The 24,556-nt window shown below is 41.5% G+C and overlaps 2 protein-coding genes across 4 annotated transcripts in view; both read right to left on the bottom strand.

Annotated features, from left to right (window-relative positions):
- The window catches only part of ugp2b (UDP-glucose pyrophosphorylase 2b), a 43,736-nt gene extending 33,915 nt beyond the window's left edge, over positions 1–9,821 (bottom strand). Inside the window, exons 1-3 of one of the 3 annotated variants that reach the window (XM_083988064.1) lie at positions 9,567–9,821; positions 5,742–5,869; positions 2,987–3,094 (exon numbers count right to left, since the gene is read on the bottom strand). In XM_083988064.1, coding sequence (XP_083844190.1) covers positions 2,987–3,094; positions 5,742–5,840 — 207 coding nt within the window. In that variant the 5' untranslated portion in view covers positions 5,841–5,869; positions 9,567–9,821. Of the gene's footprint in view, positions 1–2,986; positions 3,095–5,741; positions 5,870–7,159; positions 7,941–8,541; positions 9,017–9,566 lie in introns of those variants that run through there. The other 2 variants (XM_083988063.1, XM_083988062.1) reach the window with 2 other exon arrangements.
- A 1,783-nt stretch (positions 9,822–11,604) lies between these two features.
- Positions 11,605–17,912, bottom strand: mdh1ab (malate dehydrogenase 1Ab, NAD (soluble)). Its single transcript, XM_083988538.1, has 9 exons — positions 17,804–17,912; positions 17,147–17,245; positions 16,560–16,656; positions 14,659–14,834; positions 14,342–14,464; positions 14,038–14,214; positions 13,101–13,214; positions 12,707–12,796; positions 11,605–11,983 (listed from the first exon to the last, which is right to left on the bottom strand). The coding sequence occupies exons 1-9, from the start codon at positions 17,804–17,806 to the stop codon at positions 11,861–11,863; spliced, it is 1,002 nt and encodes a 333-aa protein (XP_083844664.1). The 5' UTR covers positions 17,807–17,912; the 3' UTR covers positions 11,605–11,860.
- Between the last annotated feature and the right edge of the window lie 6,644 nt (positions 17,913–24,556).

The raw sequence follows: 24,556 nt of genomic DNA, 5'->3' as shown, positions 1-24,556 counted from the left end.
GAAACAGGCTGTTCTACCGTGTTGTTGACTCTGATATCGGATCATATCAGGGAGCGGACCTGTTCAGGATATGGACACGGGGCTCATAAACAGGGAGACGCAATCTCTACTTACACCAACACTGTCACATAAGCCCATCTGTAGTTTACACTCCGTCTCCGACTGAACCAACAGGACTCACTCAGATCCTGTTTGTCTGAAATTCAGTCTGGTCACGGTTATTATCATGACACTTAAAGCAGAAGTAAGTGATATATTTGTGTTAATATAAGTCTTAAATAGTTATATCTTCCGACAGCAATCACTTACATAGAGTGTTTGGTCTGAAACACGGGTCTGTCAGTCCCTCTGCTCTGCTCTGAGCCGAGGAGAAAACATTTATCGTATCCTACAGTTTTTATCCAATGAGGAGAGAGAACGGCATGCAGGGCTGTGTGTGCAGCCAAGGGACGCCGTGAATGTGGTGACGTAGGGACGAGGACTGTTATGGTGCGTTCAAGGAAACTCGTATTTTTCCGACCGTGAAGTGGTACCAGTTCGATCTGGTACGAGTTCACGGGTCGGAAGTTACGAGTGGCCGTTATAGTGACTTTCACCGGTAAAACAGGTCGGAGAAACACGAGTGGGTTGCCTGAAACGCTACAAAGTCGTAAGTTGTGACTTGAAGCTGTAATTTACGATTTCAAAAGCCTGCCTGGAACGCAGCATTAGCGAAAACGACCGGACCACTTACTTCTGCTTTAAGTTTCCACACCGTGTCATAATGTACGTATCTACATGTATAATCACTGGTGGTGTCCAGGAGAGGTTGAGTCACATGTTTACAGCAAAATAAAAAAAACGTGACGCGCCTCATTTTTTTTCTAACTGTACAGACTTCCGTTGCGTTTGGCCCCTTTATCTCGCTGGGAGCCTGTGATGCCTCGGTTTCAAGCTGTGGGCTGTTTTGGTTTACAGACAGGCTCGTCACGGTGATTGACAGGTGCCTGGATGGGAGTTTGATCATCTGAAGCTCTGGGAAAGTAAAAACAAAAATACACTCACACAGAGAAGCTGCGTGTGGTTGGCTTTCATTTCCTGCGCCTCAACAGTCGCCACCAAAAGAAGAAGCAACACTGAAATATTTTCATTTGAAACGTTCTCAAAGGTCACGTCTGATCCGTGCAGCAGGAAGCGAACCACTGCTGCTAAACTTACCTGTGCATACAGTAGCTATGTAACGACTGTTGAGCACTGTTCAAGTCTGACATGGTGCACTGCACAGTGTGATTCCTTGTAGCTTTTAAAACTGATATTAAATTAACATATAAATAAAAATGCAGCCTTCACAGTTTCGATGCAGAATAAATAGCGACAACGACCCAATCAAGTCTCTCTGGCCTCGATCCCGATTTGAGTCCTCCAGTATCGGCTTTCTGTCCCATCCAATTTTTTATATTTACATTAGGAAAACGTTGACAGTGTATTCTGTCACATTACACTGACACACAGGTATCGGCTACTTCATCTTAGGCGTTTTATTTTGTAGGAGCTTCTAGATCCAAACATATTTTAAAAAGAAAACTTCAATTATTGATATTATAGATCTGAGTTTGTGATCCACTAGAGAGAAGATGAGTGGACGCTCTTCCATCCACAATCTTTGATGAGTAGTGACAGCAGCGCTCACACAGCCAGGTTTAATTTAGACCTACCATAGAGTCAGTGACAGAATTAACATTAATAAATGACAAGCGCGTATGACAGAGTTCGTTTTCTTAACCACTGAGAGAAGATGCTCAGCTCGGTCGGTGTTGGCTAAAAATAAGAAGCTGCAGCTCACATGCGGTTTTTCAGTGGTTTATGCAGCAGGACGTCTTAAAGCAGCGAGTGAACGATGAGAACATCAGCTAAAGGACTTAATTTAGATCGACACCTCTTTAGTCGATACCGATCTGTTAATATTATTGTATGTACTAGGGCTGGCTGCCCCCGACCAAAGATTTTCTTGGTCGACCAACATCGTTGAAAACAGCAGTGATACGTGCTTTCACGTCGGAGTCTCCAAACCAGAAACTGACAGCGAATGAGTGTCATGCCTTCCAGTATCTGGCCCTTCAAATTAAAAGCCTTATAGCCTTTCATATACAGTTCAGTCATATTGATTTTGACTTAATTTTGACAAGACACGGCTCCAAATGTTTTTTGTTTTTTTCCTGCGACCAATCGACCAATGACATTTTGGTTGACTATTTGGGGGCAGCCCTAGTATGTACTGTACTGTATTTATTCTGTGCTGTTGCTTTATGTCTACACTTGTGTTTTTTATTCTATGCACATCTGTGAGCAGGTCAAAGATGAATTTCCACTGCTCTTTTGCGAGGGACAATAAAGGTTTTTTTGATTCTAGGTTAAACATGTCTCCTCGTCATGTGAGCTGCTTGTCTTTAAGTCTCTGTTAACGAAGATAAAGTGATTTGTGTTGCTGAAATCTAGCTCATTGTTTTTGGTCTGTGATGAGTGATAAGCCTTCGGGGTTCGGGGCTGTATTGTTATAACTCATGCTGGACTTCCTGAACCGTGTTTCATTATCTCACTTGCACCTGCGGCGACAACAACTCCTCCACCAAAACACTCACAGTCCACTGCTCAGACATCATTTCTGCTCTCTATTGGATGTTAATTAATTCCTGGTGTATTCATGATTGCCTCCTGGTTTAGTTGTCTTCTTACAAGCTAATCCATCAAACAGTGTGTGTGTGTGTTTGTGTGTGTATACGCGTGGCTTAATCATTATAAGTATACACCAAACACACATGCACACAGGAATATTTCTGAACAATTGTTCCTTGTAAGATGCAGCAGCATGAGGAGCTGTGTGAGGTATCAGTGATGTAAATCCCAGAGTCTTTGCTTCCCCTCTGTCTCTCTCTCGCGCCATAAATGTGTAATGTTTTCACTCTCTCAGATACAAACAAACACACAAACACACAATAAAAACACTTACTGAGTCCTCTGGAGGTCTCTGTATCTTGATCCACTCCACTGACGGCCCCTTCACCTGCAGAAATCTGTGGAAAAGATTCTTGAAGCCTTCAAAGTCTTTCCTGGACACCTGAAAAACACACAAAAACAATTTACAATATTTAAACCTCTGCTCCGTCCGTCCTTAAACTCTGAGTCACTTTCTGCACAGCCACAACTTTGATTTACATGGCCCGAAAGTTAAAAATTGACACTGTATTGAAGCCATTTTATTACACTCTCAAAAAGATTAGGCCCTAGCAACAGTATTTTTTGCAATCACTGATTCCCATCATAGTTTTCAATCAAGAAAAGCTAATAAAAATCTGATTTATGCTCATTTCACATTCCTCACACTGTACTTTATTATTACTGCTAACTTTCTTATAATGAAACTGATAATCTTGGAGCTCCAACTTTTCTATTTCGCTGCTCTAATGTAAAAACGTTCGAAGATAAAAACACTGTACAATGTAAAATGTGGGTTTGATCATCTGGAATTACACAGTGAACATCGACTCGTCTGCTCGCTGTGCTGCAACAAAGTCTGTTCATCAAGTGAGAAATTACATAATAAGAAACGTAAGACTGACGGATGAAACATGTAAATCTTCTTTACACACTATGAAATTTTTATTTGATTGCACAGCGGCAGTCATTACAGAACTACATCTGTTCACCTGGAGCAATAACATTTATATGACACTGCTACATGTTTGTTTTACAGCGCGCTGTAGCAACAAGATCAACACGGTTTAAAGCTACACTGCATCTTACCTCGTCATTAATTATACATTGATAATAATCAGTCAATCTGTTCATGTATTTGATTTAAAAGAACATATTTTAAACCAGTTGCAGGTCAGACAGGGTCAGGATGTGATGCTGCTGCTGCTGCTGCATCAACAACACCAGTGGTTTTATTTGTTTTGGGATGAGATGATTTTATATTTTATAAAAAACCTCACTTTGGTGATTTATTCATAAAATTCCTCTCCATAATTCAGTGAATTTCAATCTCTCTTCGTTCTGTGCAGATTTTATTTTTCTCCGGATTTGTCTGGTTTTACTTTTTAATAAAAAGAGCAAATGCTACACACACACACACACACACCAATTCCTAGAGGTGAAATTAAATAAAATACAAACGTGTAAAAGGGATAGTTCAACATTTTGACAAATTGGCCCAATTTCCATAATCCCTATAGTCATAGCAGTAGGTTCGTTACTTTTAATTGTCGGTGCAAGCTGTGTTTAGATCGGCGGAGCAGAGCCGCGAGCTGCTCAGAGTTACGCTACGGAGGCTCATGGGATTTCTTGGTTTCCCTCATCAAACTCATCAAATACACAATCCAACAACTCCAAAACGCTCTGGTGGACAAGTTGTGACCTGCACATTCACCACGCTATGAGATAATAATGGAATGTTACGAGATGGAGTTGTTTTAGAGGTAAATGCAGAGACTGCTTGCCGAAAAACTGCCCCCGACGGGGACGTGCATCAATTTTGCATGGATTTACCTCTAAAACAACTCTGTCTCATAACGTTCTGTTATTATCTCATAGCGTGGTGAATGTGCAGGTCACAACTTGTCCACCAGAGCGTTTTGGAGTTGTTGGATTGTGTATTTGATGAGTTTGATGAGGGAAACCAAGAAATCCCATGAGCCTCCGTAGTGTACTGTAGCTCTGAGCAGCTTGCGGCTCTGCTCTGCCGTTCTAAAAATAGCTTGCACCGACAATTAAAGGTAAGAAACCTACTCCTAAAACTATAGGGATTATGGCAATGGGCCAATTTACCAAAACGTTGAACTACCCCTTTAAGTTTCCAGTTCTTCACTGGTCATCATGCAGCCCAGTTTAACCAGTGTGTGATTAATAACAACGCCTCTCTGCAGTGTTTTGTTGCTGTCGTAACTGTCGGTGCTTAAACACAAAAGCTTTTTCAGTGAGTCCACTTGAGTGAAAGTGTGTGTGAAGTACTGGGTGCGCTTGTGTGTTTATGTGTGTGACTGTGTGTGTTTATGTGTGTGTGTGTGTGTGTGTCCCTACTGACCTTTCTCTCTCTGTGTTACCATTCCATCTTTTGTGATTGAGCCTGGTTAATGTCTGAAAGAGGCAACTGCCAAACCCAGTGTGTGTGTGTGTGTGTCGGTGTGTGTTTGGCCTCAAGGTTTTTTATTGTATTACAATAAAACAGAATTCAAAGAAAACACAAGTAAATGACGATGAGTCTCGCTCTCTCTCTCACTCTCACTCACACTCTCGCAGCTGTTCAGCAGGACACAGTCTGAGGTTGTGCCCACTCCCAACACTACACACCCACACACACACACACACATTAACACACACACACACACACACACACCGTGACAGGATGAAGCTGTGGGGTCTCGGCTTTGGGGCTGGGTGTCTCTCTAGAGTCTAAAATGACGCGATATGTTATGATTCAGAATGAGAAAATGGGGCGAATGGCTGAGTAAAGGCTGTTTTTATGACATTATGTCTGTGCGACTTCATATGTGCGTGTTTGTGTGTGTGTGAGTGTGTAGGTGGAACCCTCATTGGCACTGCGCTATAGTATGTGTCACTTTTGTGTTTTTCCCAGTGTTCATGCGAGACCCCACCACCACCACCAACACCACCCTCTAAATCACTACCAGATGGTCGGGGAGGCAGAGACACAGAGACACACAGAGACACAGAGAGGGAGAGAGAGTCGGTGCTGGTGTAGCTACCTCTCGCTCGGCCCCCGTGGTGGTGTCCAGCAGCTTCTCCAGCTCGGCGTGCATGGAGCTCTCCAGCTGCTGCCGCATCATTTCCTGGAACTGAGCCATCCCTCCGTTGGCCACTCCTTTACCCAGACCTGGAGGACAGAGGAGGAGGAACGATCATCAGTACAGAGGTTTGTTTTTCACAATCGCAAACGCACTTGACTCCACTAGTATGACGACACAGTTTATTGACTCACTGCTTCCACGGTCCACACGTCTTCTTAACTTATCGACTTTATCTTCTATCTCGGTCACAGCTCTTTAATAATTTTAACTTTGAGCCGTCCCTGTTGTGTGCACACTAATAGTTAAATCAGATTTCTTTTAAGGGGAGACACTACAGCCAGGTGAATAGGGTACAAATCTTAACTAACAGATATCACCATGAAACTTCCCAAGTTTATCACTTACATTAAGACAAATATGTTTTGTATTACAAGTTTTGTCAAATTTTATGTTTAAATATGTAAATGAGATTTCCAGAACCGAAATGTGAAAAATGGATAAAGCCACTTTCAAAATTCTTGTTTTATTTTGTTGACATATTAGATTCAGAAGTTTTTACAGAGGAGGATTTTGGATATCTCTTTTTATCACTTTGTAAATGAGAACATACTGTTACCAGCCCTAAAAAAATCTAATTTCGCCATGTTTTTAGGAATAAAATGTTGTATAAATCAGGCTCTGAATGATATATCAACTATCCCCTCTGTAAAAACCTTCAGAATATAGACAGGAATACAACTGGAAGGTTTGGTGTCTATGAAAGAATACATGTTAAGGAAGAAAAATAGCCAAAAATCTCAAAATTGATCAGTGCATGAAAAAACAGTGTTTTTGCCTGGGGTGTCTCGCCTTAAAATCTCAAAACATCTGGGTGGATATTGGCCTTGAATTCTGTAGTTGAGTAGTTGACACAGGCTGGTGATTTCTAAAGGGATCAGAGTAAGTAGTGTAATAATGACACCTGTGAGCAAAACACTTATCAGCCTAATTATTTTAATTATCAACTAACACGTTGTCGCTTCGTCAACTTGACATGTTGTAAGTAAGAAAGAGAGTAGCTCAGGAGACAACAACAGGCTGTGTTGAGAATAGATGAACTTTTTGATTAGTTGTTGTTTTTTTTAAAGTGGATAAATAAATAAAAACCAAAAACCAAGATGTACCAATAAGAGCTGAGAGGTTTTTAAGTGTTCCTCTGCATGAGGAGTAATAATAAATCAAATAAAAACACAATAACAAAGCTGATTAACACGCGCAGAGCAGAGACCGACCGATAATAACTGTCATTACCAGTGTTTTTTTGTTTTTTTTTACAGGTTAGTCGGAGGTGGTGAGAACAGATGAAAGGAGACTTTGAGGTGCTGGGCATTTGATACCTAAAAGATCCTTGACAATCTGTCTCTCAGCTTCTTTCTCACTGGTTTTGTAACAATGGCTCAGGAGGAAAAAGAAAAGAAAAAAGAAACTGCACCACAGAATCCACAGGGTCAGTAACATGACCACAGGAAACCATCCTTTCATAGATAGTGTAACAAAAACAAAGCAAGTAGCATAAAAAAGTGGAAACAGCAGCAGGAGGAACAGCCCCTCTGCTTGATTAATTATAATTGTTTAAAATAATTTGATATTCTATGATTTAATAAGACCTTAAATTCACTTTTATTTTTTTATTTTTTTGTTATCGAAGGGCAGATGAGGACAAGGTGACATCTGTGACTGTGGTAAAGACCTTGGCATACGTAAAAGCAGAATACCATATCTACTAATCAATAGGTTGAACAAACTGACTTTGCTCAGTCAATAATGAAGAACGTCAACCACAGTTACACAAACTGTACATCTCTGAACTGTATCCATCATTTTTGCAATTTTTTACCTCATTAGCTATTTAACATAATTACTGTTTTTCACAGTAATAGCCAGATGATTGACTAATTATGTCTCTGTGTAGTAGTTAGTCACTTTTGACAGTTAACCAGCCAGGATTATAGGAGCGTCTGTTCTCCTCTAATGGAGTTGTGAAGTGGCCGCCGGAGAATTTTTTTAGGAGAATAATCAGCAACTGTGTCCCCCTCCCCAAAAAAAACAGAAAAGCTGAAGTTACTGGCACGTTTAGTTTGGCCAGGAAACCAGAGCGGCTGTAGCAGTAAGTTGTAAAGTTGCAGGCATGTTGGCTGGATGCCTGAGGTGGTGGAGAGAGAGAGAGAGACTAGAGAGAGAAAAAAAAAAGACGCAGCAGTGAATGACCTGGAGAACTTTGACCAGCGCTTCACCTGGCCGCCTGGTAGAAAGCTTTACAACCCAGCTGTGTGGACTGCGACTGAGCTAGTCTGAGCTTCTTCTTTTTTTTTAAATCTGAAAGCTGGTGTGCTGCTGCTCGTAGCTACTCGTATCTCCCAATCTCATGCTGCTGGAGTCAGGCGGATACCACCACCATGTGTGACAGGAAAAAGGACAGTGGTCATGTGGTGAAAGCTGCAATCTGCGTTCAAAACGTTAGATATCAGATCCCTTCATGTGAAGTCAGAGCTTTCAAGTAAATGTGGTAATCACATGGACTGGACTGCGTTTAGTATGTGGAGCAAAACTTTAAAATCTCTGCAGCAGCCTCATCTCAGATCTGCAACCCTAAAACATTAAAACACATGTTTTCTCCAGGATGTGGTTTTGGTAAATGAAAAAAACACATAAACAAAGATGTTTTCCATAGTCACACAGCTACTATTCACTATCAAATACCTTCCACATCATCACGTACCTTCTATATAAAGTGCCATGTTTCAGCTGCCAAGTATCGACCAGTTCAGCACCAACACATACAATTAAATTATAATAATTAAACCAAAAAAAAAGGGGGTAAATCCAAACGGGAATGCTTCAAGTTAAATAATCCTTTGAGGTGTCATTGAACACACGTCCCGTGAAATGAATAGAAAAGTTTCCTCCTGGCAGTGAGTCAGTGAGTCAGTCAGGCAGCAGCAGCAGCAGCAGCAGCAGCAGATCATTCATTCAGAGGTGTGCAACCCTGTAAGTCCATTCACCACTGGCGCTGTGGAGGATAAGGCATCCTGTCTACTACCTCAGGGAAGAAAAAAAAAAAAACGAGGGAGGAAAAGAGAAGGACACATTCATCCGATCACATTTATCTCTCTGGTCAGGAGCCAAATGTTAAGTCCCTCATGAACATGGAGCTGGACCTAGGACTGGTCTAGGAGGATCTCTGCCTGCCTCTCTCGTCTTCCAGCCCCTGCGCTGTAAAAAACCCACGTCATAAATACTGGCAATGACACCCAACCTCTGGTCCTGCCTACATTTTTATTGCCTTATTATAATCATATGGTCTCCTTCTCTCTCTCTCTTTTTTTTCCTTTTTATACGTCAGAGTCCAGTCCACTTACTATGTGCTGGGCAACAAACCTCCAGTCAATTATTAATCGATGGGATGAACACAGAAGAAGTGGCTGCGTTTGTTGCCTGACGAGGGGGAACTTCACACAGAGAGAGGATGCGGAAATGAATGAGTGATGGATGGATGGATGGATCGCGGAGGAGGAAGAGACATATACTGTCGAGAAATACATATTTTCACGGCGTGCGCAAATCGAGTCCGTGAACGCAACACGATAAAAAAAAAGACTGTTTCCTCGATTTATTTATGTGTTAAAAAGGTGGGAGCTTCGATGGCTGACGCGAAGAGGTGACCGTGAACGCGCCTCGGTTTGGAAAAGGAAAAAAAAACGTGCAAATGTCATTAAAATGTTAGATTTAAAGATATTTTCTTACTGTGTGACTGTAGTAGGATGCTGCTGGTGGATGATTTAAAAAAAAAAAAGTCGATGGGGTCGGCCTGGTCCAGCGGGTCTGAAGGACCACAGCAGCAATCCCGCAGAGAAGAGGAGGAAGAAGAAGAGGAAGACGGGGCTCTCTGATGTGTAAAATGTTGTGTTTTGTTTTTTTCTTTAACAAGATTTTCACCCTAACACACCGGGCTTCTGTTTCCACTCGACATTGCTGGGTGAAAAAAACACGAAATGGTGGAAAAACTTTAAGAAGAAGAAAAAAAAATCAGTCAGTCAGTAGTTTGAAGATCCCCAAAGCAAGAGGCGAATGGGAATGTCGCAGGCGGGACGACAGCCAATCAGAGCGCCGGATTCCTGTGACGCCTATTTCGACAGCCAATAGAATTCCGCTACGTGCGATATGTTTTCTGATGATTCCGGGTTGAGGACAGCTCGAAATGTAGGGGATAAAAATGCCAAAGACAGTCACATCTGACCCCTAAACTGCAGCACAATACGTGAAGTGAGATCTTTTAAAATACACAGTTATTGTACGAGTTGTATTTAAAACTGGCGGGACAGAAGCCGACTAGATACATAAAGTACCACCACCATGCTGTCAAAAATACTCCATTACAACATAGAAGTCATCTAAACATAATGAAAAATACTCAATTACAAGTAAAACAAACAAAAGTATCTCAGTGTAATGGGGAAAATGAAAAGTAGCCCCTGACATTCTTACATAATTACAATGAATACAGTGATATGCTCTTGCATTTTGTACAGCGGTACATGTTGTACTATTTGAATATAAGGCTGCAAGCAATGACTATTTCCTTATTCTTGATTACTCAATTTGAATGCGAAACTTCAGGGAAGAGTGACAAATTGGTCAGTGTGAGTTACGCCTCAGGAAAAGCAGCAAAACAAAAGAGAGAAGCATTTTTCATATTTTATAAGCACTTCTACTGTGCATAAAAGATAGTTAAGTTCTTCTTTTGTCAGATAAAGTGACTATAACAGCTATCCTATTAATGTTGTGCTTAAAAAGTACCATATTCCCATCTGAACTGTAATAAGAGAAAAATAATAAAATGTAGAATTTGACAAACGCCTCAAATCTGTACTCATCACAGTACTTGAGTGTACATCCTAAACTGATCCGGTTAATGTCAGTCTCATTAATCGTTGTGGTAGAGTTGTCCCCATTACAGACTGACAGCCTTTATCAACAATGACACATTGTGAATTTAGCCAATTAGAGATGTTACATAATCATTTCTTGTGCTGCTGGTACTGTAAGTGAAACGGTGAGGAGATACTGACCTCGCCTGGTGGAACTGTGACAATGCACCATGCCTCAGTATTTTTAATAATAAGAGTCACCTTTAGAGTATTTTGATCCCTGCTGCAGATTAAAGTATTGTACTGTTTGTACTTGTATTCTCATCACTAAGCAGACCAACTCAATGACAAACCCTGTGTCCATCTAGCTCTAAAATTTGAACCCTTGTAGCACTGTATACAACAGACTTGGAAAACAAATATATTGTTGATTTTTTTTTTATTGTTTCAGCTTAAAAGTTAACCGTTCCAGTGTTTGAGGACTTAGTGCATCACTGACTATATGTAACAACCATCCATTCACTTACCCCCAGAGAAAAAGATTGGAAAATAGCTGGTAACAGATTTGATGGACATTTCAGTATGAACTGTACTGTACTGTATACTTAACGTGGAGTTATACTTGTGCATCACGCTGTGCAGCAACTCTGCTAAAGGGCGTCTCTGAACACAAGACTATGATGTCATGTGTTCTCTTGTAGCCAAAGTAAAGTCAATTAAGATCAGTTTTTTACTTTGTGATAGACAGCATCAATCAAAATGAACGAGTTTGTAGAGGAAACAGCTTTGTTGCATCAAAGAAGATGTCTGGTGGTGCAGAGGACAACATTACAGAGCTTCTCTAACTTGCTTAATGTCGTCTTCACCATCAATTGGGAACTTTTAAAGGAAGTCAAGCCAGCCAATCACAGCTGTACATTTTTAAAGAAGGTGCACCATAGTGTAGGTTGCTGTGTGCATATGCTTCTTGTTTTTACTACACAGCCTCTGAACACACAAGTATAAATCCAACTTTACACTCATAAACACTGACTCACTCTCTCTCTCTCTCTCACTCACACACACACACACAGTAATAATGGGGTTTGTGGAGTGCTTTCTTTATCACAGGCGTGCGTCTGGAGTTTTGGGGCTGTCTAAGTGCTGGTCGGGTGGCCCTGCAGTGCGTAGTCATACTGCCAGGAAAGACACGGCTGTGTCCCTCTCCTCTATCAGCTCTGCTGCTGTGGCGTCCATCTTTGATCGGGAGAAATCATTGATGGCCAGACCATCCACAATCTTCCAGGTCTTGTCCTGAGGAAACAAGATATTTGATACATGAGTATTGTATTCTGGGACAGATGGAAAGAAATAACCTTTTAGACTTTTGAGAGGAGTCAAATAGGAACTATGGCACCGCAACACAAACGCGCTCCGTAACCGTAATCTCTTGTTTATGACGGATAAGACTACACAAATATACACGTCGTAACATTGTATATGATATATAACATTATGTACCGCTCTATTGATTGATTTCTTGCCGGCTTCGTTGTAAACAAATGCACATGGTCGGGAGGAGGGTTAGCAAAACAGCGTAAAAGCGACCAGACTTGCATGGTTCCCCTTTAAACAACCCCTGAAAATCTTTTGTTTGCTGAACTCTTCCCCTGGCTGCAGTGTACAGAAGGACTGACATCACTGTTTGGTTACAGGTACAACAAAGCACATTTCTGACCACACCCAGCTACACACTATGATACCGAGTGAGGCACATCTACAACAAATATTTTTTTTGTATGTTCATGAATATGCAGAGTCCCATTACAAATAAATTAATACATGAAAAACAGGTGAAACTTTGAACCAGAGAAGCCAGTGAAACACAGATATCTAGGATGGAAGTGTGTCTTTTTCACAGTTATTCATTATTTCACAATTTTAAGACAAAAAAAAACAAAAAACACATGACAAACATTTGGCTTTATATCAACTAGAACTAGATATGATGGAAACTCAAGGTTAGATCAGTCTCACCTTGATCTGGACAGGGAATGAGTAGATGAGGTCGTCTGGGACTCCGTAAGAGTTTCCAGAGGAGTAAACACCCATAGAGATGAAATCACCCTGAGAGAGGAGCAGAGGGTTAAACCTGCACTAAACACTGCAACAGAAATATAATGTGACTAAATCCAGACCCAAGTGTGCTGTACTGTGTGTGTTCTGACAAAAATCAATAATATCATAATAACAACCTGTAAAAATATGAAGATGCTGTCTCATCTGAGGCATGGACAGTTTTACACACACACACACATACACACACAGCCGGTCCTTTGACAGTGCCACAGCCACTTCTTGTCTGATTGCAGCGATGGGACAGCCGACGTTTCCTTTCCAACACTACAGTATAAATAAACATGGTGTTTACCTCGGGGGTGCCTGACCAGATGTCTCTCATGTGGTCACAGATGGCCTTGGCTGCAGACATGGCACTGGACAGTTTCCTGGCCTTGATGACTGCGGCGCCTCTCTGCTGCACCGTCTGCGACACACAAATGTGGATCATTGAATGACTACAACTGTGATTTGTCCGCCTCCACCACTCCAACTCATTTCCGTTTGTGTGAGTAACAAATTGTGTGAAATTTTGTCATAATTGCTGTGAAGTCTTGAGCGGTGGCCAAAGGTCACCTGACATTTGTCCACCGAAATCTAATAACTTTATCTTTTACTTTTTTACTTCTTCTGCCAAATTTTTGACAGAGGGTTTACTGAGACATTGTGTTTGCGAGAACGAGACGGTCCGTACAACCTGAGGACAATGTGCCTCTGGCTCTGACTGTAGCTGAAGCAGAGGCATAGAGATGTGGAAGAGTTATTGAGCTGTGAAGCTACTTTGAGTTTTATTTATCAAGGTTTTTGAGATAAAAGACTGAAGGCTGATTTTTTTGCAACTATTTTCTCTGGATTTTTTTTTCTAGTGCATCAGAAAATTACATTTGAAGAACTGAATGTCAACCTCAACAATGCATTTTTGTCATCGTTCAGTCCCATGGCCATGACTGCTGCACCTGAACCAAGTCAGAAAAATGAATTTTAACTGCTTGTTGTTGAAAAACTTGGGACCAATGTTTGAGGTTATGTGAGTTTGTTGAACCAGACTGACTTCATGTAATAAGCAATTTCAGGAATTTATTTTCAGCTACTTCTCTTGTCAACTACTGTACACCTCTTACTCTTGATTATTTGATTTACAAAACCAATCACAAGTCCTGCTAATTCCAGTTTGAGAATATTGAGCTGCTGAGTTTTAGATAAATGTTTCCCAAAGTCGAGTAGATTACAATAAATCAACATCATCTTACAGAGATGAAGTCTCCTTTGAGCCAGGCATCATCCTTGACGGCATCGAAGCAGGCGAGCTCGCTGCCGGACATGTTGACCATGCAGTGGTGCACGTCGGGGTACTGGGTGGACGAGTGGTTGCCCCAGATGATCACATTCCTCACGTGGGTGGCCGGGACGCCGCAGCGCATCGCCACCTACAGGACAGAAAGACACTTTTTTATTAGTTTTTACACTCAGAAAGAAATGGAAAAAGAAAAAAATAAACCTGACACCGGCTGAATAGAAATGGAAGTGCTGAGGAGGCGGTTTAAAGGAGCGCACCTGAGAGCGAGCCCTGTTGTGGTCCAGACGGGTGAGGCAGGAGAAGTTCGCTTTGGGGATGGAGGGAGCAGATTTGGCTGCAATCAGACAGTTGGTGTTGGCGGGGTTTCCCACAACCAGCACCTGAAAACACACATTTAAAAAAAAAAAAGGCAATCTGAGTGACACATAGGATCCAATTTAAACCAAACTGAACAGATAAATCGAGCTCTGTTCTCCTCCTCGGGACATATTTCCTCCATTTAAAAGCATTTTCTGTTAGAAAGATGGTGATGCTTAATGGAAAAACGAGAAACGAGGTCCTGTGTTGTCATCACCTTGACGGTCTTCTTGGCGTACTTCTCCAGGGCGGCTCCCTGGCCCTTGAAGATGGCCACGTTAGCTTTGAGCAGGTCTTTCCTCTCCATACCCTCCTTCCTGGGCATGGAGCCCACCAAGATGGCGGCGTCCAGGTCCTTGAAGCCCACCTCCTCCTTGTCAGTGGGGACAACATCTGTGGAGGGAGCACATTCATTCATTATTTTAACTGTGTAAGGGTTCCTTCACATTTTCTATCCCTAAAAACGGTGCTTTGCCACATCTTTCATCGACACTGACATGGCGTTTGTTCTTCAATGTGTTTATATATTATATATTTATGCATTTTTGGGCAAATTCACATTTAACCAAGCAGGAAGTGTACATTCATGATGAGCTCATGTTAATGCTGCTTCTTGTTCAGGTCTCCACTGTGATAAAAGGTTAAGTGAACAATAAACTACCACTGTACACTGTCTAAATCAACAAACACCATCTGTACTGTAGCTGTGTATCTGCTGTTTATCACTATGACAACATTGATAGGAAACCAGGCTTAATGAAAAGTCTTTCTTTCCTTTTTAAATCACAGGCGGACGCGATTTTGAGAAATAAGTATTGGGTGTGTGTGGCCACGTGTTCGCCCGGCGCTGCCCTGTGTGGCTGTCGGGCCCATCTCGGTGTGTGAAGCGTTGTCTTTGCAGTACAGTCGGTTAATACAGGGGCCTCTCACAGCCCCTGTCCAAACAAAGCAAAGGACAGCACCATTTCAAAAGAAAAATTCCAGGTCACAATGGAGACGACACATAATGGCGCCTCACAACTGATGTCACGACTGTGGTCGCAGCAGTGATGCCACCGGAAAAAAACCCACGTGGAAACCAGCGACCACTTTTGACCAAGTGTTTCACAGAAGGAAACAAGTCGTACCGCTCTGAAAGTCTGTACAGTGATGATGAATTGGTGCCTGGAGTAAAAACTGTTTTATCACGTTTCAGCCATCAGGTTTCAGGTGAACTGCACAGCTGCTACAGTGTAGAAATATATAAACGGTAAAATGCAGATTAAATCAACTGATGGAAAGAAAATGATGTGTATTTTGTCTGAGATAATAATTCTATTTAATTTAAACTGAAGTGAAAACAAGAACATACAGCTGCCACCTCTTGTATCCCCACCTGTGACTGCATTTGTCTATCTACATTAGAACTGTGTGTTTTTGATAATTTCCAAGCCTACAAATATTGCTATGAATGTGTTATCATAAGATGGCAAATCAAATAGTCCAGATATGCAAGCATGCCTTGGAGATTTTCATTCTGGACACATTCAGATGAAAGTGAACAAATTGATCAAATAACACTCGCTGGCTAAAGGACACACTTTGTGTAGAAATCATATTTAGGACTGATTTTGAGTTTGTTCAGTAGCACTAAGTATTTTCATTAATACAGTGGAAGAAGAGATTCTCTCCTCCCTGGGGCCCAGCATGAAGAAATTACATCCATTCATAAATATAAAGCACTTTACATAAAACAGTTTCATGTGTCTTTAGCCCAGCATAACCACTGATTCTCTTAGCACAGTAAAAACAAGCACTTATTCTGTTTAAAAACTGCAAGCATGACTAAAGCTATAGTTCACAGGTGTTAATATCACAGGAAAGATCTAAATATAATCAATTCTACAAGTGATAGTAACAGTGTTTACTATTAATGTGAAACACTGTAAGTCAAAAACAATCATAATTCATTGATATTCATAAGTTATAACCCATCATGTACACATGTGCTATCTTCAAGATGGACAAAGCTATAAAAGCTATAAACAGATAATTGATGCCAGTGTATCAATCACAAATACGACAATATATTGTTTTTTTTTATTGCATCAATTATCCACCCCGCCCTTAAATGGTTACCTCTCAGGAGTGGGAGGGCACAGTCCTGCAGCTCCATGACAACACCCTCCAGGACCGGCAACATGGGCGTGATGTCCAAAAGGACCAAGATGATTGGCTGGCAGAGGGAGGAGGGAAGGAAGTAGGCAATGGGATGAATGGTATGAGATGAATGAAACACGATGAACTGAATTCAAATCATAATTTCCATGCATAATGACCAGTCAGTCACTGAGCGGTGGGGTGGGGGGGGGACTTAGACGTCTCTGGGACAGAGAGTGAAGGCCTAAGCCATGTGGCTCACGGACTACTGCGCGTGCCAAATGGATCAAGTGGTTTTAAAGTTGTCCTAAGACTATTGGCACAAGATCCAGTCCACCGACTTCAAGGACACTCCTGACGTGTCCCTGGGGTGAGTGAGTGGGTGGGGGGCTGGGACGGGCAAGTGCAATCTGATCAGTTCCCACCGGGACAACATCTGCTCAGTGTCACCCCTAGACAATTTGTGACACTCACAGCTGTTTACTGACATCTTGTGACATTGCCATAATGAGATAAAGGAATTCAGTGTGTTGCGTGAGTGAGCGAGACAAAAGCGTCTTCCTTACCTGTTCTTTGCCAAACACATCTCCTTTGGCAATGCTGAACAGCAGGGAATAGGCAATCTGCCCAGCAGCGCCGGTCACCAGAACTCTAATAGGCTCAGACTGCAGGACACAAGACAAAATGACAATACTGTTAACAATACTGTTAGTACTATTGGCATTGATTTCAGGGTGGAAAGGGGGGCAGACAGACAGGTATGAAAAGTGCGGCTTTAATTGTTCCACACAAGTGCTGCTGAGCTTCTATTCTTGTCTACGGGATTTACTGAAGCAGGGGGTCATGTCAGAAATAGACTGTCTTCTATACAGGGGGTGTATTGCATAACAAAACCAGGGTTTACTTGGGTTTATCAAGTCCATCGCCATCTTTACCATTCACTCACTCACTGGCATTCATTCAATACCTCCAGAACTCTACTACTAACTCAGAATAAAATTAAAATAACTTCATATTTATGAATAGCAGTTTGAATACCACTTTTTTTAAGGAGGGTGGGTTACGTCATTCGTCAAGCTAGTCTATTATTATGGGTATTGCTAAAAATCAAATTAGCTAACTTTGAAGAACTTTGCTTCATGAATTAATAAGAATAACAGGAAGTTACATTGGTAATAGAAGTAAAAAGTGTAACGTTAATAAAAGTGTCCGGTTGTACTCACCATGTTAGCACGGTTGCCTGGACTGCTCTCTCTCTCACTCCCACACCACTCGTCTCGCTCAACTCGGTGCTGATCGGATCCTCCTCTTCAAAGCCCTCAGTTGTTTTTGCGACACTTGTGGCGTGTCATACGGCAAAACCGGGTGAACGTGGGAGTTGTAGTTTAAACAGCCCTTTTTGTCAGAAACTACAAACTCGTCCCAACTAGTAGTTATTCCATTCACAGCTGTAGGAAACATAGCTATCTGTGGTACTAGGATTACCGAATAATGATACAATAATGAGCCGTTTGCAAATTAGCTAGCTAGTTAGCACAGCCGTTCAAGTAGCACTTGTAGTTGTTGCTTAGCGACCAGTATCAGAGACCTAATGCTGCGTTCGGGGCTACTCTGAACTCGGAACTTACCGTTCTCCTACTGCTTGGAAAAAGTGCAATCGATCGCCACCTCATGTCGGAGCTCCCACTCGGCGAAGTCGTAGAAAAAAAAAATCTACCCCGACTTCTCCGAGAAATAACAATCTGAATCCGTTTTAAATTCCAAAATACATTAAAACGTTATGAAATATACAATAGTTCAGATTTCCTACTGATGTTGTGGCACACGGTAAATTCATGTTGTTATTTATCTTCGATTTTAAATAATCTGTTTCGTTATTTTAAAATGCCTCTTTTTTCAATTGTTTTGTGCCTTTTGCAGTGTTTTGTGAACGCATTGGAGTCGGAAATCGGAGTTTTCAACTAGGAGTTTCCGAGTTCCGAGTTGTTTCGAACGCAGCATAGTGAGCTAGCTAGCTAGTTAGCATAGCACATTCAAGTAGCGCTTGCAGTTGTTGCTTAGCGACCAGTGATCCAGAGGCAGACGGAAGCCTGCTAGCTTCAAGTGCACAGGTTAGTTAGTTACCTACCTTATCTTAGCACGGCGTTAATAATACGAACAGAAGACCAACATGTTTGATTGAAAATGGACAGAACAGCGGCTAACTGTGTTGAAAATGAAACTGGTTACACTTTCAGTCACAACCGTTTTCAGTGAAAAAAGGAAAAGAAAAGCAGGTTAAGTTTGTGTGTTATGCTAACTCCAGTTCCCACAGTAAACAGCGGCTACAGGACTTTCACGTGTAGTTTACGTGTCGACCAAACAGGCTTACTATAACGTTAAATATCTACAGGGGAAAACATGTATTATACTTATAATTAGCATTTATGAAGTTGAAGTTAAAACAAAAGAAAACTAAACAAAACCGACGAAGCTAAACAGGCTAGGAAAGAGCTTGCAAACTTTTACAGTCCTCCTCACCAGTGAGATAATCAAGGTAAGTTGATGACACTGACCTGTCTCATCTCTTCTCATCTCATATCTGTCTTCCTCTGCTTCCAGTCAGTGATGTGGTTGAAGTTTAACAAGCTTCATCACAAATGGATGATTTGACTCATGTTTTGATTGATTTTTGATTGATTTGTTTATGTAAGCGTCATGCACATTAAGTTACTGTGCCCCGGCCCACATGGGCTTACAGGACACTAAACAATACAAATACATACATTAAAAGATGGCTAACGAGTCTACTCATAAATGTGTCCATAGACTCATGCAACAAAAATGTCTGCAGTTTTTCAAAAAATAACCAAAACAAGGATCATGTAAATGCCTCTTCCTTGAACTGAGCTACGTTTGTGATACTGTACAGGTTCATTTGCCTGTAAGGAATAGTATAATGTAGGATTTAAATACCTTTAGTAAGTGGGAGACTTCAATATCTCCCTCTGGTTCCACCTACAGGTGCAGTGATTTGTCAGCTAATCATTCATCTGTAGCTTTTTTAATAACTGATAAACCATTTTTTGATGACTCCAGGTTCTCATAGTGACAATTGTCTGATTTCCTTGGTGGCAAATTATATACTTTTATGTTTTGGTATGTTGGTTAAACAAAGCAAGACCTCTAATATCATCAAATTGAAATTCTGGTGGACATCATTTCATAGGTTTTAGGCAAGTTTTACACAGCAAATGATTGCTTGAGAAACTGATCGAACTGATTTGCTGCAGCCCTGCATCCATCAATGTCAGATTGTGCTTGTGCCCTGGTCATGCAAACAATCCACCGACTGCATTCATACCTACTGTAAAGCTGTTTGTGAGTCAGGATTAAGAGATTTTGATCTGTTGTTTTCAAAGCACCGTCCTCATCTTTGGTCCTTCAGGGCGGGACGCGTAAAGTGTTTCTTTCTAGTATGTTGTTTTTTTTTGTTGAGAGGACCCTATAGAGGCCCGAGTGTCAGTTGAGCCTGGTCATCAATATTTCATGGGCTCATTACAGGCTCATTACATGATCTGAACAAAAAGCAGAGGAGATGGTGTTACAACCAGGCTGGCAGCAGACTGGGGGTTAGCTTGGCTGGATGTCTGCAGGGCTACAACACTGTGCCAAACGATTACGGTTGAAACTGATTTTTTTTTTATTGGAATTAATGGTTGTAGCATGAGGGCGGCATCATTTTCTATTTTGATGATATTTGTGTTGTTTTTAGCCAGCAGTGTTGTGTAGCTAGTAGCTACATCAACCAATGACTACAATAATAATGATTTTGCTTGGAGTTGTTTGATATATTGAATCTGCAGGTATATAAAATGTTTGGTGATGTAAAGCTGCATTAGATTTCAGTTGTTGTTTGACATTTCTGGCAGAGCAAAATAAACACCAGAGGCATCAATATGATACTGAAGTGTCTTAAACCTCCTGCCGTCTGTGTGCAGGTAAACATCTTGATGTTGTCATTCCACATTTTGTATGTGAATCAAGTAAAATCCTGTTAATAATTCAACAATTATCCAGGTTTTTCTCTGCATCTTTGAGTGCTGTGAGTGCAATAAACACCATTTTTATATCCATCCTACGATTTAACACCTGGTGCCATCAAAAAAACAAGCTTTTAGAGCTTTCTCATTAATATAGAGGCAGGCATTATTTAAAATAGGGCTGCAATCCTGGATTATTTTCACGATCAATTCATCGGGCCATTTTATTTATTTACCACATTCCTTGGTGTTCAGTTGTCCAACTATAGCACATCCTTTGATGGCACAGTAAATGTTTTTACCCTGATTTTGTAATAGCTTAAATTTGTGTTTCAGTTCCTGTGCTGCGATGATACCACCACTGTTAAAATATTAGGCCATGCCATTTGTCAGGTTTAGACTCACGATTTCTGCCCCCAGTCTCCATGTGAAAGGTGACATTTTCATGTTATAATAATATTTCCCTTTTTGTCAAACACCCCTGCTGTTCTATCTCGCAATCGAACAGCATTAAATGAACCCGAGCCACCACCAATTCTTCATCCAGAGCCCGAAACTGGCCTCGCTTCCTCCGTGCCTCCATCTGCCAGTGACAGCGGCTGACACGGACGCTTCCCTTCTCAAAAGGCTCTGCGTGTGATAGCTGGATTCAAAGCTGTTTGAAGCAGCTGCCACGGCCTGGCAGTCTTCCTCTCAGCTCCAGTTACATTTTTACCCCTCTGTGTGGCATGTGCTTATGGCTGTCATGGGTGTCAGTGTGGGACAAACAGGTGCTCACAGCTGTCTGTTGGCTGGCAGCGCTGTGCCATCACACTGTGGCTGTATTACATTGATCGGAGGGGCCTTGAAATATGCTGTGGTCTACTTCTTTTGATGGGCTTTTGGTTGAACTCACCTGCTATTTACAGAGCGAGTAAAACTTTTTGTCCCCTTCCCAAAAGAGATGAGGAAGGACTGACTTCCTCTTAACAATGGCTACCCATTAAGTTGCATCAGTATTGTATTAACATGCTATATATATTTCTAAAGCATTCTTTTAGTCGTACAACCTGTAACTTAATAATGTGCTTCAGTCATTTTTTGCATTTGGCAGCTAAGGAGCCAGCTATTTCTCTCAGGAGTCAAAAGGACAGTAAATATTATGTCTCAAAAAATCAATTAATGCAGCTTTAGTGAAAATAGAAAGTTATTCTAAATAAACGGATCTTGAGTTCAGATTTGTAGAGTCCCAAGTCGTCAATAGCCGTAAGTCATGGGGTTGCGATCAGTTTGTATAGAAACATTATGTGCTCTACCATTAATAAAACAATCTGCTGTCCCATGAGGAATAGGTACAACATAATCAGGTTATTGCTAAGCAACGTTTAGTTTAGTTTATTTAGATTGGGGATAGCGCATACTGTATTAATGGACATTGTACACATATGCGAGACTATAGCCATGGCTAATTTATGTCTGTAGTCCTCAGGCAGGTTGTTGTAATGGTAAAAAATATTTTTGTTGTTCATAAATCATCTAATGTAAAGAAAGATTTTATTCTAAACAAGGATCGGTGAAATGATTGATGAGCTGAATAGTTGTGACAAAACAGTAAAAAAAAAAAATTATTCTGCATATTTCATTGTTATTTTTTTTTTTTATTTCAAGTTGAAGATAATAGAGAAGTTTTAGATTGAACGTGTGAACCTTTCAGAAGGTCGGTCCAGAGGAGTAAAAGTTTTGTCCTCCAGAAGAAAAAGATATCAGGCGTAGACAAATCTACAATGGAGGAGAGATTAAAAGAACACAGTGGCCTTGAGGTTAAGCTTTTGTTAAAGCTGTTTGATTACATTTTAGTCCGTTGAACTCCCATCCAATATACAGAACCAGCTACGTATTGATCAGTCTTTATAGAAATAGCAAAAGTCCTACAAATTGTCTTTTTTGTTACCATGATCAATTAGAGGTTCAGTCCCCTGGTCAATGGACAAACTAGTAACAGCCCCACCTTTGTGTTTTCAGTATTTACATAGCACACTTGACTACAAACACTTATGTATATTATCTATAAGATATAGCAGCCTCAAATGCAAAGTGCACAATAGTAATCCCTATAGTCTTCACAGTGATTGAATATGTCAGTCAGTATTGTTCAGGCCTACTTCTGTTCTGCCTGCATAAATTAAAGCTCAGTCCATGTTTCTAAAAACCCCAAACTCAGGTCCATATTTTGGTTTGGATCTTTTGATTCAGGGCAACACGTGAAAGCCTGAAAATTGCTCCTTCCTGGCGATTATTCATGAGCCTTTCACTGCCGCGTGTCAGGTGCAGCCATCGAAAATCTCCCCCCTAACTCGTCAGATAACTTGTGACAGTTATGACTTTAACATAAGCGCACGTTTCTGAAAGAGTCTGTTGTTGCTGTTGTAAATGTTATTTGACAAGTTGGACTCCAATGTTTATTTTCTTCTCTGGCAGCCTCCACAGTCAGGTTGACATGAGGGGATTAGGCACCCTCCGCCTTTGTAAAAGAGGAAATCAGAATGAAAACTAAAAACAGCAGCGACGAAGCAACACATACGATAATATCTGGTGCCAGTTTGCCACGCCGGGGCCTGATCCTCTGTGTGTGTGTGCTGTGAAAACAATTGGTATTGTGTGTGTGTGTGTGTGGGTGTGTTTCGTTGTCCCACCCACCCACCCACAGACGGTAAGACCCCACAGGAGGGAGGAGGGAGGAGGAGGAGGAGAGTGGGAAAGTTTTACACAGCCACACAAACACACATGCATACGCCTGCCGGTCATGCACATGCACAGTGTGAACATGCATCACACACACACACACACACACACACACAAATCTTGATAAGCACATTGCAACATGACCAGCAGCACGTCTCTGTTGTGTCTGTCTCCTCGGCTGACCCGTCTCTCTCTCTCTCTCCGTGTCCTTTGTCCACTCCATCTCTTCCTCCTCTTTTGTTCCGCTGTCATTTCGTCTCCACCTCTCTCTCTCTCTGTCCACTCTCACTTTATCTCCTCCTATTCCACTCCTCCACTTGTCGCCGCAGAGTGCACCTGAGTGACCCCGTTACGTTGGCAGCTGGGAGGCAGATAGCCAAGCACACACACACACACACACACACACACACACACACACCGGCCTCGAAATCGCCCCCTTATCTCCCTCGCAAGACCAACCAAATAGCCCCCGCAGTGCATCAGAAGACACTGAGATAGCAGGTTTGCATCCACAGTGTACACATGACATGAGCACGCACACAAACAATCACGGTGGATAATTACATCATCGTCACCGGCCGCTATCTCTCATCATCATATTCAACTTCTGCGCCGTCATCATCCTGCTGACTCTCTCTATGGCGTATCTGTGTCTTAGCCGTGTCATGTTCCTGTGTTATAGCTTTAAATCAGATGCAGGAGATGATTCTTCTTGTTTATCTGCACTGTAACGCAGACAGTAGCGGCGTTGTTGTGTAAAATCAACCTGCGTTCTGTTTGCCCCCCCTGTCCTGTCCTGTCCTGTCATTTGCTGTCATTTTGCAATAACCATGATAATACACTAGGTGTCACTGTATGCCTGTCGGTTAACCACACACAGTCGTTCTTGGCCCATCATTCACTTTCACAGAGGCTCTTAGCAACTGGTGTTGATGGATTTGTGGTGAAGACTCTCAGGAAAACACTTGTTGCTGCAGCAGTCAGTCTGGCCTTTAAAGAGCTGTTGGTTCAAATTGCCACTTTGGAAAGTTGTTATCCATGTGATACCAAGTGATTTTGACATCTTGTTCAAGACCACAGCTACTGTACCTGTTCTACAGGATCGACACAGTCTGAAGCAGATTTTCCTCTGGTTTAGGATTTGGGACAATTATAATCATGGTAAATTTGATCGTTTCTTCTTCTCCTTTTCCTTTTGGGTGTTCCTTTAAAGGGATACTTCATCCAAAATCG

This window comes from Trachurus trachurus (assembly GCF_905171665.1).
Source record: "Trachurus trachurus genome assembly, chromosome: 15".
Taxonomy (NCBI): domain Eukaryota; kingdom Metazoa; phylum Chordata; class Actinopteri; order Carangiformes; family Carangidae; genus Trachurus; species Trachurus trachurus.
This window is presented reverse-complemented; position numbering and strand designations above follow the sequence as displayed.

Bases quoted from the DNA above. Each gene is read 5' to 3' on its own strand.
- mdh1ab (XM_083988538.1), bottom strand. The intron at 12,797-13,100 runs GTAAACACCATG...CTCCTCTCTCAG, and splicing joins TCTGGTCAGGCACCCCCGAG to GGTGATTTCATCTCTATGGG. The intron at 11,984-12,706 runs GTGAGACTGATC...TTGTTTCCTCAG, and splicing joins CATTCCCTGTCCAGATCAAG to GACAAGACCTGGAAGATTGT.